Raw genomic sequence first — 19,554 nt, forward strand, 5'->3', positions numbered from 1 at the left:
GTGGGGTGATGGCCGTAAATGGATTTGGATAAAGGTATTAATGGCTCTGAGGAAGAGAGCCATCAGGTCTAGCTGGCAGGATGTGGGGAGGAGATATCCCCTGGCAGAGGGGCCAAGTGTGAAAAATGATGCAAGACAAAGGATTTTCCTAGGAGCCCTTAGGCAAACAGGAGGAAGCCAGTCCACTCACTTAGAAATACAATTGGGGGGGAGGGTGAGCTGATGCAAGCTTGAGTCCAGAGGCACCTCTGGGTCAGGCAAAGGCTGTCATTCCAAACCTAAGGCAGAGAGCAAGATTTCTAAGATGCAGTCTGGCCTGGCTTGGCTGACCCTAGCAGTGTCATGGCTTTAGCTTAAGCCTAGACTATTGTGGGGTGCCATTGGTTATAGAAGACAGTGTGCCTGTCAGTGAGGCAGGGGGCCCTGCCACGCGTAACATTAGGGACCCTTAGTACAAGCTATTAGCCACTTAAGCAAGCCAATTTTCCCACCTCCCTCTTTTTTCCCTTGAACGTGACTCAATTACCCTCAGCTGAGTGCAGTGAGCATGCCCAGTCCACATCAAACAATTTTATGACAATTTCTTCTGCTTCCCTGCAATTTATGATACCTTTCTTCATACATTAGTACTCCTTAAATATGCAGAAGTGCCACATGCCTCTACACTTGAGCCTGTTTTGCTATCATGTATTCTTAGAGGGAAAGATAACCATTCAGGTGATACATTCAGTTGCATAGACGTCTTGGTCTGAAGTCAGTACACAGAGAATAAATAATCATCTTTTTTTCGCTATGCAAAAAATCTGTACTGCAGATTGAACCAAAAACCAACATGAAATATATTGGGAATTTGCAAGGGCTTGTTTAACTTCAAGAACACAAGGAGCCTGTCAGAAACCTTAGTTATGGCTTTGATTGTAGTTTATGATAGCTCTCCAATTAGGACTGTCCCTTCTTCCCTTGTTGTTGTTGTTATGTGCGAAGTCGTGTCCGACCCATCGCGACCCCAAGGACAATGATCCTCCAGGCCTTCCTGTCCTCTACCATTCCTCGAAGTCCATTTAAGTTTGCACCTACTGCTTCAGTGACTCCATCCAGCCACCTCATTCTCTGTCGTCCCCTTCTTCTTTTGCCCTCGATAGCTCCCAGCATTAGGCTCTTCTCCAGGGAGTCCTTCCTTCTCATGAGGTGGCCAAAGTATTTGAGTTTCATCTTCAGGATCTGGCCTTCTAAAGAGCAGTCAGGGTTGATCTCCTCTAGGACTGACCGGTTTGTTCGCCTTGCAGTCCAAGGGACTCGCAAGAGTCTTCTCCAGCACCAGAGTTCAAAAGCCTCAATTCTTTGACGCTCGGCCTTCCTTATGGTCCAACTTTCGCAGCCATACATTGCAACTGGGAAGACCATAGCCTTGACTAAACGCACTTTTGTTGGCAGGGTGATGTCTCTGCTTTTTAGGATGCTGTCTAGATTTGCCATAGCTTTCCTCCCCAGGAGCAAGCGTCTTTTAATTTCTTTGCTGCAGTCCCCATCTGCAGTGATCTTGGAGCCCAGGAAAATAAAATCTGTCACTATGTCACTAAAATCTGTCTTCTTCCCTAGAGACTGAATATATGCCATTTCTTTTAATTCCCAAATTCTCACCTCCAAAATCGGCTACAACAGCATGGCCATCTTCATACAGGAGAATGTTGTGACTATGGAGAAATAAAATTGTTAGATTGAGCAACTGTTATTAATAATGTCTTTTAAAAATCCTTTTTAAAAATGCTGATAAAAATATCCCCAACCTGCGCCCGTTCTGCACATGCCAGATAATGCACTTTCAATGCGTTTAAAACATACATTTACCTGTTCTGCACAGGAAAATCCAGCTGCAAGAGTGCATAGAAAGTGCATTATCCAACATGTGTGGAAAATAACCTGGTTCAGTCAGTAAAACTGATTGAAGGGTTTAATCCTCTTTCTTCTGCCTGGTTACAATCCAGACTATAGTTGTTTGTCTGCATACATTAATTATCTTAGCAGAGATCCACGTGTTATGTAAAAGGTTAACCCAGGAGGACCCGGAACAGCCATGTCTTTAGTGATGCAGCACCAATAAGCAAAGGATAGAGTTGGCCAGGTATCAGATTATTTCCAAATCTTCAGGATATTTTAGCAGCATGTGGATTTAGAGTTGTCAAGTCTTTAGCTATAGTGGATCTGCTGCCCTAGAGCCCAGGTGTCTGCCATCACTCATTTGAGCATTAGGGGAGGGGGAAGAAATAAGTGTTGCAGCAAACACAGCAGCATGATATTTTGGACTCCTAGACCAGAGTCATTTGAATGGGCTGCCATCAATTTTAGGTCCATGCCAGAAGTGAAATTGTGATGCCTATTTTGCATGTCTTTGCTTTCTACAACTCTCACCAGTTGCCAGTGCCTAACCAGGAGGTATCCTGGTATCCCCAGGAGCTTTAGTGGTGGGGTAAGGGACAGAAACAACACTAGGCTACATGCTGATGTCACCTCCAGGAAAAAACCCAAATGTGATGGTAGCACATCAGCAGATGCTATTATCATAGAATTTCTAGAGTGTCAGTTGTGAAGTCATGTTTGCATTGTTGGCTAGATGTATTTTTGGTACAAAGCCAGGTGTTGCTTCCATCTCACATTGGGTAGGTGGGAGATCCCTTCACTAGGAGACTGCTCACTGTGAATATGCCTAATGAGCAACACCGGGTGGTTCCACCCTTATCACAAAAGCAGTAAGGAACTTGTATTCTTTACATAACAGTTTTTGTTTTGACTGGCAGGTGGCAACTTCTCCAGCAACGACACGACTCCGATTTTCTTGGCAAATAACTTGGCCGCAGCCTTTTATTAACAAACAACCCCCCCCCAAAACGTGGGGTTAGCCTTATGCAGGTAAAGGGAGCCTGATACCCCAGCAGCCATCCGGCTGCACAATTTTAATCCGCGGCGCTCCGGCTCCACGCCTCACTCCCAGCCAGGAGGATGGGACGCCTTCCGCCGCGGAATCCAAGGAAGCAGCCACAAGGGACCCAAAGGGCGTCCGCCTCCATTGGGTCCCCCTGCCGCTTGGCCCCTGGCCCCTGGTCTCCCAGCCGGGTAGGCCGCGCCCAGGTACTGCCAGTCTCTTTAATGAGACCCCTACCTCAGGGAGTCCTGCACGCAGGCAGGCTCCCTGCCAACAGGCTCCCTGCCTAGCATAACCGCCACTGAACAGGTGTGGCAACCCCTGTTCCCGCCAACCCTATGACAACACCCGCAACAACCCAACCCGGAGGTCATCCAGCCAGAGTTCACTGCCGTGCTCGGTCAAATGAACTCCGTCCTTCCGATACAGGAAAGGGGCCCGAAACGTGATCCCCGGGTGCGTGACGACACACCCGCCCAGGGCCTGTACGGTCTTCACGGCCACTTTGTTGGCCTTGTGCTTGGCCCAGTTCACTCGGTCATGCCGGACTGCCGCACGCCAGGACAGCCTGTCCAGCATTTCCAACCACAGCAACACGGCATGTGGAAGGCGCTGCCATAGAATGGCGAGGTCCGCTGCAATATTGGCGTTGAGCTCCCTCCCGGTCATCGCTGGCAAATCATTCTCGCCCAGGTGTATCACCAATATATCTGGCGCTCCGCCACGATGAACCTCGTCAGCCACCACCTCCAGCAAGGACCTCCACCGCATCCCACGTCTGGTCCACCAGGCGATCTGACAGCGATCTTCCAGCCCCAAGTCCGGTCCCCTCGCAGACGATGCTGCCTGCCGGCCGGCCCAATACAGTATGCTGTGGCCCACGATGGCAACTGTTGCTACCGAGGAAACACCTAAAAAACACAAAGGTTAGTCCACCTGCCAAGGGCGTATGTACGCCTCAAACGCCCAGGATTGCCACCTCCCCAAACGCTTAATGTCCCCTTCGGACCGCCCCGCCAAGTATGCCTGGGTGGCAGCCCCGATCCTGAATGAATGGGACCCGAATGCGGAGGCCCAGAATCCAGCGGCAGACAGGCAAGCCCTCAGGACAGCGACAAACTGAAATCGAGACAGGCAGGTCCCGTTCTGGTGCAAAAACAAGGCCCCTGGAAGGGGAGGCCTGAGCTGTAAGTACTGAGCCATCCAAAATCGTGGGCAATCGGGCGAACCCCGGGAAGCCGGGAGTAGTACCACGCTGCCCCTCCCCATCTGATCGGCCTTTGACCAACACAAGAAGCACTCGACACCCTGTTCGTCAATCCGGACATCCACTGCCTCCAGTCCCGATACGCCGGTGGCCGAGCGGGAACGGGCTGTAAATTCCCCAACCCGGAAAGCTCCATGAAAAGCCGTGCAAAAGGCTGCTTTGAACAATACACCTTCATACGGGGATCGGCATATGCCCGGTATGCATTCAAGCAGGCGCACCAACACCGCCCGCGTGATAGGGCGGCGGACATCTGGCCGGCCAGGAGCCTGTCGGCCCCAACCTTTGATGGCCCGCCAAACCAGGAATGACCTGCCGGGATCCCAAGATCCTGAGGCCTGGCTGCAGAAAGACAGTCCAGAAAGCGTGACCCTCAGGGAGCGGTGAGAAAGGCCGCGATCGTGCAGGTGGGCCAGGTACCGGAGGGCCATCTCCTCGTCCATTGGCCAGGGAGATCGGAGACCGGACCTGCCTGCGAACTCCAAGAAACCCATCACTGCCCGGCGGTAGGAACACCTCGTGGATTCGGCCAGCGATGAGAGAACGCCGTCCCATATCACTCGGCTCCAAGCCGCCACATCTCCGCTGGGCAAACCTCTGGGTCCCTGGCCGCTCCCGGAGCAAGCCAACGAAACCTCTCGACTTGAAACCAAGAGAGAGCATCGGCAAGCTCATTATTGACCCTGGGCAAGTGCCTGGCCTGGAACGTGATGTTGTGTGACAAACATGCAAGGACGAAGTGCCGTACCAAGCGCATAACCCTGGTGGAACTCGAGGACTGCTTATTGATGATGTAAACCACCACCTGGTTGTCACACAAAAACTCGACCCTCTTGTCAGCAAATGCCGGTCCCCACAACAGTACAGCGACAAGGATGGGGAAAAACTCCAAAAAAGTCATATCCCGGAGGATGTCCCCGTGCCATTCCGCGGGCCACCATTCTGCACACCAATGGACCACGAAGTACACCCCAAAACCGATGCCCCCAGCCGCATCAGAGCGGACCTGGAGGGTGTCACGGGGTGTGAACGGCGACTGCCAAATCGCGACCCCATTAAAGCTTTTAAGGAAGTCCTCCCAAACCGAATGGTCCAACTTAATGGAACTAGTCATCCGAACATGATGAAAGGACTGGGACAAACCTCTCATGGCACTGGAGAGGCGGAAGCAAAAGGCCCTGCCCGGGGCAATCACCCGGCACGCGAAATTCAGGTGCCCGAGGAGCACCTGCACCTCGCGAAGCGTGCACTTCCGCCTAGACAGCGCGGAGGAAATAAGACTACGCAACGTGGCCAGCTTATCCTCTGGAAACCTAGAAGTCCCCGAGACTGTGTCCAATTCAATGCCCAGGAAAGTAATTCTGGTGGCCGGGCCCTCTGTTTTTTCGGCTGCCAAAGGGACCCCCAGGCAAGCCATGAGGTCCTGAAACTTTCGAAGGCGGGAAGAGCAGAAATCAGTGCCCCCCGGACCCTCCATCAAGTAGTCATCCAGGAAATGCGCTATCTCCGCAAATGGGCCCCTAACCCGCACCACCCACTCCAGGAAGGAACTGAATGCCTCAAAGGCCGCGCAGGCGATGGAGCACCCCATTGGCATGGCTTTATCTACGTACCACTTGTCCCGGAACCGAAATCCCAGCAAGCAGTAGTCATCGGGGTGGATGGGTAGGAGCCGGAACGCAGACTGCACATCACACTTAGCCATCAGTGCGCCGCGTCCACAGCCCCGCACCATGGCAACGGCTGAATCAAACGGTGTGTATTTAACTGCGCAAAGTTCCGGTGGGATCCCATCATTAACCGACCCCGCTTTCGGGTAAGAGAGGTGCTGGATGATACGAAATTCACCTGGCGTCTTCTTGGGCACCACGCCCAGGGGGGAGATCCTCAAATTCTGTAATGGAGGGCCATCAAAAGGCCCAGCAATTCTCCCGGCCGCTCGCTCCTTCTCCAGCTTTGCTGCCACAACTTCCGGCATCTCCCTGGCCGACCGCAGGTTGCCGCTCGAGGTTGCCACTCTCTCCCCGGCATAGGGGATGCGGAAACCCTCGCAGAACCCTTTGGCTAGGTAAACAGCAGCCTCCCTGTCGGGGTAACCCCTCAGCCAGTCCACCAGTACGCCCAGCTTAATCGGCGTGGGAGCCAGCCCTCGCAACTGTTCGTCCGCTTCAGGCCGCCTTTTGCTACGTGGAAGGTGCTGCCGACCCCGATCCACCGTCCTTCTTGCTGGTGGATCAGGCCCCACGAAAGGGCTGCCCAGCAGACTGGGGTTGAGTGCAAACGCCCATCGAGTGCCCCCCCCGCAGGACTCACAGTGGTGCTCAAATCTACACTTGCGCCGCTTACACCCCCCTCTGTTGTAATCCCAGCAGATGAGACCGCTGAGCTTCCTAGAAGGGGCGGAGGGCCCGGGACGCAGCCGCTCTCTCCGCTGCCGATCCGTGGACCCAACCTGCACAACCCACGCATCGTGCAACCTGAGATCCCACCGCGTCGACGCGTTGTGGGAGGCGAGCTCACAGAACTCCCTATCATGTTCCATGGCCGCTTCCTCCCCACCCCGCTCCCAGGCGGATGCATGGTGTACAAATATCAGCACAAGTGCCGCCCCCTCTCGGGGTACGCCCCACAAATGAGCCCATGGTATTCAGTGAAGCCTTTGAACCAATTCAAACTTCTGGGCGTCCTTATCGCTGCGCACCCCGGTGTCACCCCCCTTGGTCCGCCCCCGGACCATGTCGAAGAGATCGACAAAATACCCATCGAGGGCCTACTCCCGCAACTTCGCCGGGAGGTGAACACCTGGAGGGGCCTCCCCGTCCTTAAACCAACCAGGTGGCTCCCTGCGCCGCTCGCTGACGCCAGCATCATCCAGCATGCGCTTCATAGAATGCCTCCTGCTCAACATCCACGGGGGTATCCCCGGTACAAAAGCGGCCTCTATCCAGTACCACCCGTCGTGTACTGTGTCGTCCCCCTCCTCCCATGATGATGACTCACCGGAGGAGCGGGTGTGACAGACGCCTCTTGTGAACTTTGCACTGCGTCTTCCTCGACCGCTTCCCTGGGCCCCCAAGGGAAGTCGCCGGCCTGTCAGCCTCCGCAGTCCGTTCCCTACTCCTGGACGAGGAACTGCAGCGATGGCTCGAACTCCGGCGCCTTGATCGCCTATCCGTAAAAAGGGCCAGGGCCTTGGCATACCCCTCCCAGTATTCAGCCGACTTGGGAGAACCGGCCCGTCCCGAGGAACGGGACCATGACTGAAAGGAAGAGGAGCCCCCGCCCCGGTTGCGCCCGGAGTCCCGCGGTGGCCGACGCCCCTCCCCCTTCCGGCCGAAGAACCACTGGAGTCACCCGCCCGGCAGCCCCGGCCCCAGACGGGCCGGCGCAATGGTGACGGGGTCCGCGGCCTGGCCCGCCGCCGAATCGTGCAGTCGCCCCGATCCCATCGCCTCATGGCTCGGGATCCAGACGACCCACTGGAGCCCGAGAGCACAGGCACTCCCCCGCACCGCCGCAGCGGAGAGCGGGGCCGGTCCGAACGGTCCCCAGGCGAGGAGGGCGAACCCGCATCACCACCCCCCTGGGACCCCCGCCGCGCGGCCGCCTCATGGACCTCGCGGCGGGAGCCCTGCCCAGGTCCGCCAGATGCCCCCCCGGCTCCCGATGCCGAGCTGCGGGAATGGCCGTGGCCCAAGCCCTGCTGGCTCTCAGGGCACTCGCCCGCTTGCGCCCCCTTCATCCCCGCCGCGCCCCCACACCGGGGAGGGCAGGGTGACCTGTCCCCCCCGCCCCCATCCCGTGCGCGGTCCCAGGCGTGCGGCGAGGGCCCCTGGATCACCTCCACTCTGGCCCTGGCCAGGGCAGGCTGAAGAGCTGGGTGCGACCTCGTTCTCGGGGGGGAGGACCTCCCTCTGGCCTGGGAGCTATCCGCCTCGCCCCCAAGCACCGATCCCCAGAGGCCCCGGCGGAAGTCCCCTCCCCGCCTCCCACTCGGTCGCATTGCCCTGCGTCCCGGGCCGCCACCCCCCGCATCGCTGGGCCGCCGCCCACCGCGACTGGTCCGAAGTCCGGCCGGGGAGGAGGATCGGAGCCTCGGCCGATCACCTGGGCTCCCCTCGCCGCCCCCAGCCTCGGCCTCTGCGCCCTGCTGGCTCCCCCGGCCTCCCGAAGCCGGCTGCCACCGGCGGGGCATCTCCGCGCCGGTCTTCCCCGCCCAACTAGCCCTCTGGCAGATAAAGAGCACGCAAGCGCCCAAAGCGCCGTCTGCTGCTTCCCGCCGGGCGAAGAAAGGCCTCCTGCTTGCCGCCTCGGAACAGCACGCTGTTCCTTCAGGCGGCCAGACGCGAAGAGGATGGGTGCGCGTGCGTCCGGCCTATTTAAGGCCGCGCGTACCGCCCTTCACCAGCCGCGCACCGGCGCGGCCCGATGACGCCATCGGGAGCTGCATCGCAAGCCGGGCGCCCCCGCGGCGTCAATGGCGGCAGCGCCAAGCCGCGGCCGCTCTTTAGCGCTGAAAAGCTCTAGGTAGATAATTCAGCTTGGAAAGGAAATATAACAATACCCAAAGCCTAGTTTTGAGTTGCTATGGAGGCCCTTCCAAGTTACAAGAAGCAAAGTCAAGCTTTTGCTTCCTACACTCCACAAATATGCTTGTTCTGAGGGCTTTGGAGTTAGCCTCTTAAAGGCTATTTCTACATGGGTGGAAAAGACTGGGAGGGCGCTCATATGGAAGCAGGGCTAATCCCTACATCCACATGATGCCCCCTTCAGAGCATGCATTAGGATGCTGTTGCCCTGATTTAAGGGAACATGGATATTTTCCATGTTCCCTTAAGTGTTGTGGGGGACAATGGGGTCTAGCCTGATGGAGACTCATGTAGATTGGAGGAGCAGAGGCTCCTCCCCATCCTACAGAGGCCTGGAGGGGGCAAAAATACCTCACTCAGTTCCATGGCACTTTGCGGACTTGCAGGGCCAAATGGGACATTTTTTTTTGATGGAGGGTGGGATTGTATTCTCACGCAATCCCACCTTCCCGCAACCCCCCCCCCAGGCTGTTGTGTATGGGAGGACCCCTGCATCATAGGATGGCACACTGTCTTTCCACAACCAGTAGTACTGCTCAATAGTCTAGGCTTCTGCCAAAGCCAGACCATGTAAACCTGATAAAATACTGCTGGGAATAAGTCCATTTTAGACTCCCCTCTTCAGCTTTTTCTTCACTTTAGATTAGGAATAACAGGTACCACCTGACTCAGGTATTGCTCTTCTTCTCTTTAATTTCATTGTATTGCTGATTCAATGGTCTGGGTAAAACCTGTTTGACCAGGGTCTCCTAGGCAAACTTCTTTGTTTCATTCATATGACTCATGCTTGGCCCCTCTGCCAGGGAAATCTCTCCCCCAGACTCGGCAGCTAGACCTATTGAGACATGATAGTTCCCTTTCTTAGACCCATAAACTTCTTTGTCTAAGCCCATCAACACCCATCTCTGGACTTGGCCAGGACATTGCCCAACATCCTGCTCCATGGAAAATTCTATCATGTGCTCACCTGGGTTACAACACGTAGCCCCCTCCCCAAAAACATATATAAACAGTGGCTTCACAAAGCCATCTTGTGCTTTCTGATTCAGGGCCCATAAGAAACACCCTTCATACTGGTTTGTGTTGCTGATCTCTGCCTCTCTACTCATCAAGACCAGTAATTACACTGAAAACCTCTTTTCCCACTCTATTCCCACCCCAATACGACTGATTGCTAGTCTGTAGGATACGTGTGTAAGTGTGTTTCTGGTAACAGCACAGCGTGTCCCCTGCAGGGACATGAGAAGTGGTGGACCAGCTCTGCAGCTGATATGTGTCCCCCATGGAGACACAAGAGGTGGAGCATGCTGCTCTACCACACCATACCAGCATTACCCTGAAGTGGTGCCGTTGATGTGGAATCACTCAATGAGCACCAATGTGGTGAAGTGAAAGAGGAAAGAACAATGAAAGCTGCTTTGAGTTCCCATTGGGGAGAAATGCAAGGTACAAATGAATTCAACAAACTCCATGGTTATGATTCATGCCTGCTTTTGTCCCACAGCCAAGTGCACAGATCTGTTTCTTATGCTTTCTTCTATTCTGCCTACTCTTTAGCTGAGCAACTATTAGCTGTGCCTCACATTATTATTATGAGAAAATATTTCATCAATAAATTGGGAGTGTGCAATCTTGACAGTTTAGTAAGTCCAAGTGTCAGGGATATTCTCTAATTAGTAGTAGAACAATACCATTTCCTAATTAGTGAAACATCATTTGTAACAGGTTTATTAATTTTTGACAGTTTTACCTAGCAGGAATGAACAGGATGACATTTGGGGTTGAACTCAGTGATAACCTTTCAATAAAATCAAAAGGCCTGATTTTTCTCTTACTTCTGCTCCACTCAGCTAAAGTGAGTCACTCCTAATCTTCAGTGACATAATTGAAAGTAGGAAGAGGCCTGCCAATTCCAGCTGAGAGCAGACAACCGCCAGTAACGGTAAGAGCTTCATAAAGCAAAGGGTATTTTGGACTGATCTCAAAAGGCTAATTTTACTCTGATAATGATTTAATTTGACAGCCTACAATTCTATATGCCTCTGGTTTTGTTCACTCCCCTTGGTTGTACTTTGCATAAGAAAATGTGTAGTTGTCGGAAGGATTTACAAGCATGCTCTCTCTTCACTACAATGTGCTCTTCACAATCATCTCATCATTAGACTCATGCTGAGAATAGTATTGAGGACAAATTTGGAATGTGGTGTCGGAAACCTTCAGCATTATATTCAAAGAAAGAACTGGAAACTTAGTTTGGTTCAGCAAGGGTGTCAAATGGATATTGTGTCTACTTATTAGACCTCCTTCTCTCACCACAGAAAGAGGTCCCAATCTCTAAGGAATGCTGAAAACAAGCTCTCCTTAGACTAAAGCTCAAACAATCCAAGCTTTCTTGAGATAAAATATTAATGTATTTCTGGCTATTGTGTCATTCAAATTTCCCCTTTTCTCTTGCATTCCTCACTCCCTCCTTCAGTCCAGGGTGTATTATAAATCACAAAAAAAAAACCCTCACAAAAAGACTTCCAAAAACAACATCTTATTTTTTAATTCTTAACATGACACCATTTTCTCAGTGTGAAACCCATCATTTTTGTTTTTGCATTGTATACATTGGCCACAGTTCCCGCAGGTGATCTTGATATTGCCTGCCTCAGTGTAGCAACATTCAACTTCCTTCGTGATCTCATATCCAAATACTAACCAGGGCTGTCTTTGCTTAGCTTCTGGGGTCAGAAGCTATTTGCTGCCATTGCCCTCAGCCACGTGGCAACCATTGCACCCAGAGGAGGAGCACCAGCAAGCCGGGAATGCAGTGGCAGCCTTGTGCATATGCCTGAATACATGGAAGGCTTCTGGGACACGGTGCTTTGCAGGGTGCTGCGTGACAATGTGGCGGTGCATAAAAGAGGGGGCCAGGTTGCTGCCGGTTCTCGTTGCTGCCCACCACATTGTCCTCTAGCTCCTTCCCTTCCTCCCTGTTAGGCATTATGTTTGTCTTGTGTTTTTCGGTATGATTGTCACAGCTGGCCATTCAGGGTGGGGGCAGATTCTTTGGGCAGAACTGGTGCCCTCTGACTGGGTTCATTTGCCCATTTTAGGAGCCCCCTTAAATAAATGCACATGTGCATAATGGCCAATGCCACAATGGCCAATTTCCTGGCCAAGGGAGTTGGCTGTCACACATTGCAAAGTGGCTAGGAAGTTCCAATACAGGTAGGTAGGTAGACCCATGGGACTTCCTATGCTTACCTTTACAGGGTCCAGCAGGCCTGATGGAGAGGGGGAACTTGACTGGGATGTCAGTCCCCGTGGGCAGGCCTGCTGATGGTTTTCTCTCCCCATGGGGGTTGCAGTCCACTGGCTGCAGCAGGGGGAGGGGTGGTTTGGAACCTCTCCCTCACCTTTGGTGTGCTCATGCTCATTCAAGTTGTCAAATAAAGCTGTGACCTGGTTTATGCCAAAGAATTTATATCCTTGTTTGTGTCTGTGTTCTTGGTGTACTGGTACCTGTCCTCCTGCCTAGCAATGGGCTAGCCTGTGCCATCCAGCCTTCTTCATTTCAACACATCAAAATTCTACTACCTCATTTCTCTTACAGCTTTTGTTAAATCCATGAAGTTTATGCCACAATAAATCTGTTAATTGTTACAGTACCAGGATTCTTTGTTGATTTTGATGGACCAGTTATCTACCAGGATTGCTGGTAGGGTTTCCAGCTGGCACTTGCAGGGATTCAGGAGCCACTGGTCTTTTGAGCAACATGATATCACTTTCAGGGAAAACCAGAAGTGTCATCATGTTGCTCTCAGAATCACCATATCTATGGTAAAACCATAGAGTATCTGAGGAGACATAGAGTGATGTGAAATTACTTAGGGCTTTTTCCTGGAAGGGACATTGTACTATGGCAACTTTTTTCTCTCCCACTATACAAAGGAAAAACAGTGGAAAGAGGATTGCCACTGGGAGGTCTCCCACTACAGAAACCCTAGCTGTTGGAGTTTTTAAAATTGTCTTGTTCATTACTCTTAACTCCTGGCTATATTTTCTGAACTTCCAATGTCTTTTTTTCCTTTGTGGGTGTTCCTTGAATGTTCTTCTTCAAGACTTTCTTACTTTAGATCTTGCCTTATCCTTGATCACACATTCTGTTTACTCTCTTCCCTGTTAATTGGGTAGATGGCTTGACATAGCACAGACATTTAAAGGGAGCTGAGATTCAGTTTTCTCTATTTGATGGGGGAATTTCAAGCAGCACACCACACTTCTGTTTAGACTGCAGTGCTGACTGGAGGGTTCAGCCATTGGCCATTGCCCATCTTTTTTTCTGGAACAGCTTCTTAAACAGAAACAATGTTGTTTAGAAATGTTTGTCGCTTCCATTGTGTAACAGTAAAGAACTTTCTGTTTCTAGTGACAATATCTTGCTGCGTGTTTCATCCCCAAAAGACCACAAAATATCTGTCAACCATACTGAGAAAATTAGGTATCCAGTGAAGTGGGATCACTTTGTGATGCAGACTGAAAATGATTAACCTGCATGACTGGAGTGCCATAGCCTCTGGCACACCTGGAAGCATTCCAAGGGTTAACTGTGCAAAGGCTTCATTTTTAATCTCATCACATCATTCAAGCCATTCATTTACAAACACATCTGCCCAGTCCCAAATCATTCAAAAGTAACTGAAGCAAGCTAAACGCAGAAGATACTAACTATACATTACAGTGTCCTCTGGCCCAACCTGTGGATGTTGCCATCATTTTAGGAAAGAATTCAGCAATTTAAAAATGCTAAAGGATGGCAGGACCAGGCAGTTTGTCTTCCCCCACATGTGTCAGGTGTTGAAACAGCAGCTGTTTTGGCACTTGAAAGGGCATGGGGGAGACACAAGATTACCTGGTTCCACTGCATCATGGAGGGGACAAGAATGCCAGTCATGATTGGGCCATCAGGGCATTTTTAAATGGCCAGATCATTCTCTAAAACGGCATAAGTGTCCATGGGTAAAAATGATGTAACATATAGCTTGGCCCATTGAATATCAAGTTACAATGATTAGGAGCTTGAGGAGCTTGAGGCAATGTGGAATGTTCTGGTGAGTGAACAATATCTAAGCCAAACATCCCCACCACCTTCAAAATCATTGGGTGATTTTGAACCAGTCACTCTAATGGATTTCTTGTGAAGTTAACATGGAAGTAGGGAGAATCTTGAGCTCCTGTGAGAAATGGAGTTGACAGGACCATAAACCTCTGGTTTTCAACATATTTTATGACAATGAACTCCATAAATATGCAGTATATGGAAAATACTTATTCACGCTGAAAATACTGCTGAACATGTTAATTTGTTTTGCGAGGTTGGGTGGGGGAAAGAGAAGTTAATCTAATTTCTCCTCACCTCTCCTCATGTTCATAATTCTATCACTATCCAAATCTTTCTTTAGCATTCATTCCTTTTAAAGGTCCCCAATTCATTTATAGCTTGTTTATGTTTATAAGAAGCTATTGTCTTCAGTGATAAGTAGGTCTTTCTGAACCTTCTGTGGCTTTGCTCCATCTAGTTTTGAGATGGGAGGATCAGCACATAATGGACCACCTGCTTAGGTATCCTACAGATGGCTAAACTAGACCATTCTGTAGCAACAGAAGAGGGGGACACCATTTCTGTCATGTATTACATTGAAATGCATATAAATTAATTAAAATAACTAACATTTTCTAATCTATGGCTCGATTTATATACTCTCTATCATTAGTTTGTTTTTGTCAAGAGACCCAGTAAAAAATGGTCAGGCATTTATAAAACCTCATTATCCATACAAAGGGGAAAGGAGGAAAAAAAGCTTTTGATGAAATATTTGAAACCATAGCAACTGTAAATTCCACTAAAGGTAAACGATTGCAGCACCACAACTTTCCCATGTCTGGCAGTTGAGGTGTATTTAAGGCTTACCACTAAATCTAGTGGATTTGTCCTATAACCACTGAGATTGAAGAGGTGAATTATAAGATTTGTATTGTGGTTAAACCCATTTATTGAGGGTAATGTGAACAAAATGCTTTCCTCTTTATTTTCTGTTTGTTCAACACTGAGAGGAATGATAATACCTGGGAATAAATTTAACTCTAAACATGCATGCCACCAGCAATAACATTCCTCCAAATAGACTCATAAGACTTATGATAACGTATACAAGTTTTAAAGGTGACCACACCTTTTCAGAAAGTCATTTTGTTTGGTACAGGGAAGGAACAAATCTACAGTACAAACATAGCTCAGTTTTGTACCACTTTAATTGTCATCACCTCTTTACAAGATCCCTGAGTACTGCAATTTGCACAGTTGTTTGCAATTGTTTTAGAGATCTCTTGCCCATATCACAGACCCACTATTTCAAAATTTTCCTGAAAGAAGGGGATAACAGTTAATTCAGCATTGATGCTGAACAGATATACCCTCTAGCAAATTACAGCAGTTCTTAACTAAAGTATTATAGAGGCTAATATGTTATTAGATATGAATCAAAAGGTATATTTTGTATTCATTTTGGTTTTAAAAGCTCAGTCAAAGGTCAGACTGCTGCTTCTACTGATAATATCACTCTGGGACAAACAGTAGAATGGCTAGCTCTAGTTTTTGTACACCAACAAAAAAAGTTTGTAAAGCATCAGCTTTTATTGAGTAAATTTGTTAAATATTAAGTTCTGGACCTCACAGAAATCTGACAGTGTGCTAATACAGTTTGCCACGCATTTGTTATGCTGCCTTTCTCCAGGGACTTAAGGCAGCCGCAGGAAAGGAGAATACAGTAAAATTACAGAAGCTTAAATGAGACCAACCAATATCCACTAACTCAAATTAACAAGCTCTTAACAATACTGCTGATGCCTTAGCACAACTCATGAAATACCAATGTGAACTCCATGTCCTTTGAAAGAAAATAGTTCTGCCTTTCTTTATGAAGATAGCCAATGATGGTACCTTCTGGTCTCCTCTGTTAGGCCATTCCAAAACATCAATCCAGCGACTAAGAAGGACTAAAGAAGGATTATATAGATGTTGACCAGAAGAGTGTAACTGGTGCATTGACTCACAGATGGAAATACTATACTTCAGGCGTGTGATGATTGCACATTTGTGAGATTAACTTTGAGTGATTAAAATACACATTAATATACAAATAACAATATATTCTATGCTTTTACTTTTTCTCATAGTCATTGCAGTCTTTTTGTATTTACTTTTTTTTGTCCCAGATGTTTTGTACTTTTTGGTCCTTGTAAAAAAAGAATAATGTATGACTTAAAAAAGAAACATATTTAGGAAATAGTTACCTTCTAATGCTTAATATAGGAAACGGAAAGATAGCATGAGGCGATGCTAGCAGTGCATTTTTCTAAGTTAGTCATGCCCCCCTCCCTCCCTCCCTCCCTCCCTCCCTCCCTCTCTCTCTCTCTCTCTCTCTCTCTCACACACACACACACACACACTACCAGACAGGCATTAATTTTGAGGAATTCCTAAATCCATAAAAACACTCATTTTGAAATTAAACAAATGTTTTTTTTTGTTTAACCTCGCTCTCTTCAGTATGTGTGTATACACTCACACATATATGGCAGTCCGTCCGTCCGTCCGTCCGTCTGTCCGTCTGTCCGTCTGTCCGTCTGTCCATCTATCTATCTATCTATCTATCTATCTATCTATCTATCTATCTATCTATCTATCTATCTATCTATCTATCTATCTATCTATCTATCTATCTATCTATCTATCTATCTACCTACCTACCTACCTACCTACCTACCTACCTACCTACTTATCATCTGTTTGCCTTGTCAGGATGTAACCATGAAAAGTCCAAGTCAAACTTTATCATATAATTGCGGGCTGGAGGATATCCTACATTTTGCTATCACGACTAGATTCTATGCCATAGGTCAGTACTGGATTGGTGCAGATATTGAATCAGCACCAGTTTTCACTTTTCCTGGTATTTGGTTAGTATAGTCAGTTTTAAGAGCACCATCTTGCCTGCAAAACTGAAGAGAAATATAAAAAGCTAGCTGTACTTCTACACTGTTATTTATCCTGCCCATCTTCTGTGTTATCTTATACCACTTAAACTTCCAAGGTCAGCATTCTGAATGCAGTAACAATCACTCATATCTGAAGCTACCAAAGAAGCAGAAAGAATTCTGCAAGAAAGGAGGAAATGAAGGCAAGCAAAGCAGAGGCGAAAGGGTCAGGGAGGTTAAAAGTATAGAAATCAGGGTATTCAGACAGATCCACTTGCTTGCTGAACAGAAGCAAGGGCACTGGTAAGTTTCAGCATCAAATGGAAGACTGCTCCACCTGCAGAGTCATTGCTGTGTGAGAAGCTGTTATTTATCCAGAAGGAGCTTTTATGTAGTTCAGCACAACACTCTCACATTTCGGGAACTCTGCAATGCAAGGCTGGGTTAACCCTATCTCTAGTAAACAGAAGCTTCAAGGATGCACCCCCTCAGCCGCCAAGGGTTTAAACCTGCTAACATCTGAGGAGGTGCTGGAAATGTTGCTTTTTTGTTTTGTTTTTACACACATAAAAAGGAAAAAGAAATTACAGTGGCTTAGGGATATTTGTCTCTTGCATCCACATGGAACTGAGATGTGTAACCTCTTCAAATATACATATAAAAACTCCAGGAAGAGAAACTCCTGCTGTAAAGTCTGGAGTTCTCTTTCTACCCACAGTCCTGTGTGCTGGCTTTCCCTGTGCATTTTCAAGTTATTAAAGGATCTAAGGCTATGCCTGGGGGGCTCATTCTTCTCCTACTGAACATGAGTGTTAACTAATTGGAAGCTGAAGGAAAAGGGGATTGTTTCCACAGAGGGCAAAGAAAGCTCCTTCTCAAGTATTACCCTCCCATTTGATCTTAAAAACAATCTTTCCCATGGTGTGAGCTTCTTTATTTTCTCATGTGGAAATTGTGGATCATGTTTGCCAAATGGTTCAAAACTATGCACAAAATTAAAAATAAATAATGAGACCCTCACCCTTTGCTTCCAATCTGCCTGTCACAAGACCTGTACGGAGCAATAAGAAAGCACAAGGAAGAAAGTGGAGCGAGGTGCTGAAATTCAGGCTGTGAAATAGTGGCTCCAATCCAAGTGTCTGGATACATTGTTCGGGTCAGACCATAAGCCATAGTGTTTCTCATTCAGGGTGGGAGGTCTAATCTTCCGCCCATGCTTAATGCAGAACAATGTTTCATACCATCAAGAAGTGTGAGTGTGCACACCTATATGAATATATCAGTCAAGAAATGACATAGTGCTTTTATCAGAATAACTGGAAGATATACACTACATACTGCCATATCAGAAATCAGCTGTATACCATCACTGTCCTAATACTAAAAAGATTTTCTTGTTTTACACTGAATAATGAACATTTGGAATTCCTTGAACATTTGGCAATATGTCTGAGATCTTTGTACATTTTGAATGACTATGTGATGAGAAAAAGAAAGATCCTTCGTTTTTTCAAAAAGTATGTTGTCTGTAAAGAGCAGCTATGTCACTTTAAAGACTAACTGTGTTCTGTAAGCATAAGCATTCATTGACTAGAGCCTGCTTTTTCAGGTGCTAGGAATAAATCATCAATATATATGATTTGTTACCTAAATCTGACCCCTTCAGTATCATAATAGAGGTTTTAGAATTAGTAAATAAACTAGACCAAAATTAGTGTTAATGGTGAGCGGGTTATTTCACACAGAAGCAATAATTGGGCAGTGCATTTTGCCCTCACAGTGCATAACAGCAGAAGAAATAGTTAATTTTAGAGCTGAAAAACATGTCATTTGGTTTTTAGTCAAAACAAATGTTTGCAAGATTCTTTGAAAACCCCAGCATTCATGTTCATTTGTATGTAAGTTTTGCTTCATTTTCCCTTTCATAGTAAAGACTCATGGAGATGACAATTGACACTTCTTGTGGAAGGAAGATGCTCAGACTCTTTTGTGGAGGAAGGAAAATTGTTGTAATTCTATTTCTTTATGTAACTGGCTTTTAAAATGGAGCTTCTGAGAGCCAAGTTAAGAATAAACTAAGAGTGCCTGCTTAGCTGTTTGGCTCAGAGTCGTTTAATCCCTGCTCTCTGCTCTTCATAGCTTTCCATGGGGAGCAGAAAGCAGGAGTTTAAAATTTACATGGCTCACAAACAAATACAAACTGGTTTGTTCATCCTATCAGTTGCAGATCAGCCATGAACCACAAACCAAACCACAAAAATACAGTTTGTGCCCATCCCTAGACGCGACGATCTGGTAACATGGCTGCTAACACACACTGTCTGGGAAAGCACATACTCATGTACATTACTTACAAATTGTGCAAACACACAGATGCACATTCCTTAACAGGCTGTTCTTGATATGGATAAGAGGGGAGGTTTGGGACCATAGACAGGATGGCCTGGTCAAGTTAACTCTTGACTAGTCCATTAACCAACATGGACAAATTTCATCACAATCTTTAACCAAGTAATTGAGGCAAGCATGATATGCAAATACAACTTTGGAGAGAATAGAGGATCATAGGCATGCAGTCCCTTCAACTTACAGTCATCATTATGATGAGTGATTTTCTAGCATAATTGTCACTGAACCCTCAAAGAAGGAACTTGCTGCTGGATTTGTTTTCCTACCTATGCTCTACTTACTCCCCTACCAAATCTGGTAAATGGGAGTTCATCCAAGATGATTCAAGTTCCTTTAAGGTTTGT

The 19,554-nt window shown here is 48.0% G+C and overlaps 1 protein-coding gene across 1 annotated transcript in view; it reads right to left on the reverse strand.

Annotated features, from left to right (window-relative positions):
* The window catches only part of TNNI3K (TNNI3 interacting kinase), a 278,050-nt gene that overhangs the window by 97,097 nt on the left and 161,399 nt on the right, over positions 1–19,554 (reverse strand). The window contains exon 18 of the mRNA XM_077333331.1: positions 1,642–1,694. Within this exon, the coding sequence (XP_077189446.1) occupies positions 1,642–1,694 (53 nt within the window). The remainder of the gene's footprint in view (positions 1–1,641; positions 1,695–19,554) is intronic.

This window comes from Paroedura picta, chromosome 4, assembly GCF_049243985.1.
Source record: "Paroedura picta isolate Pp20150507F chromosome 4, Ppicta_v3.0, whole genome shotgun sequence".
NCBI lineage: Eukaryota > Metazoa > Chordata > Lepidosauria > Squamata > Gekkonidae > Paroedura > Paroedura picta.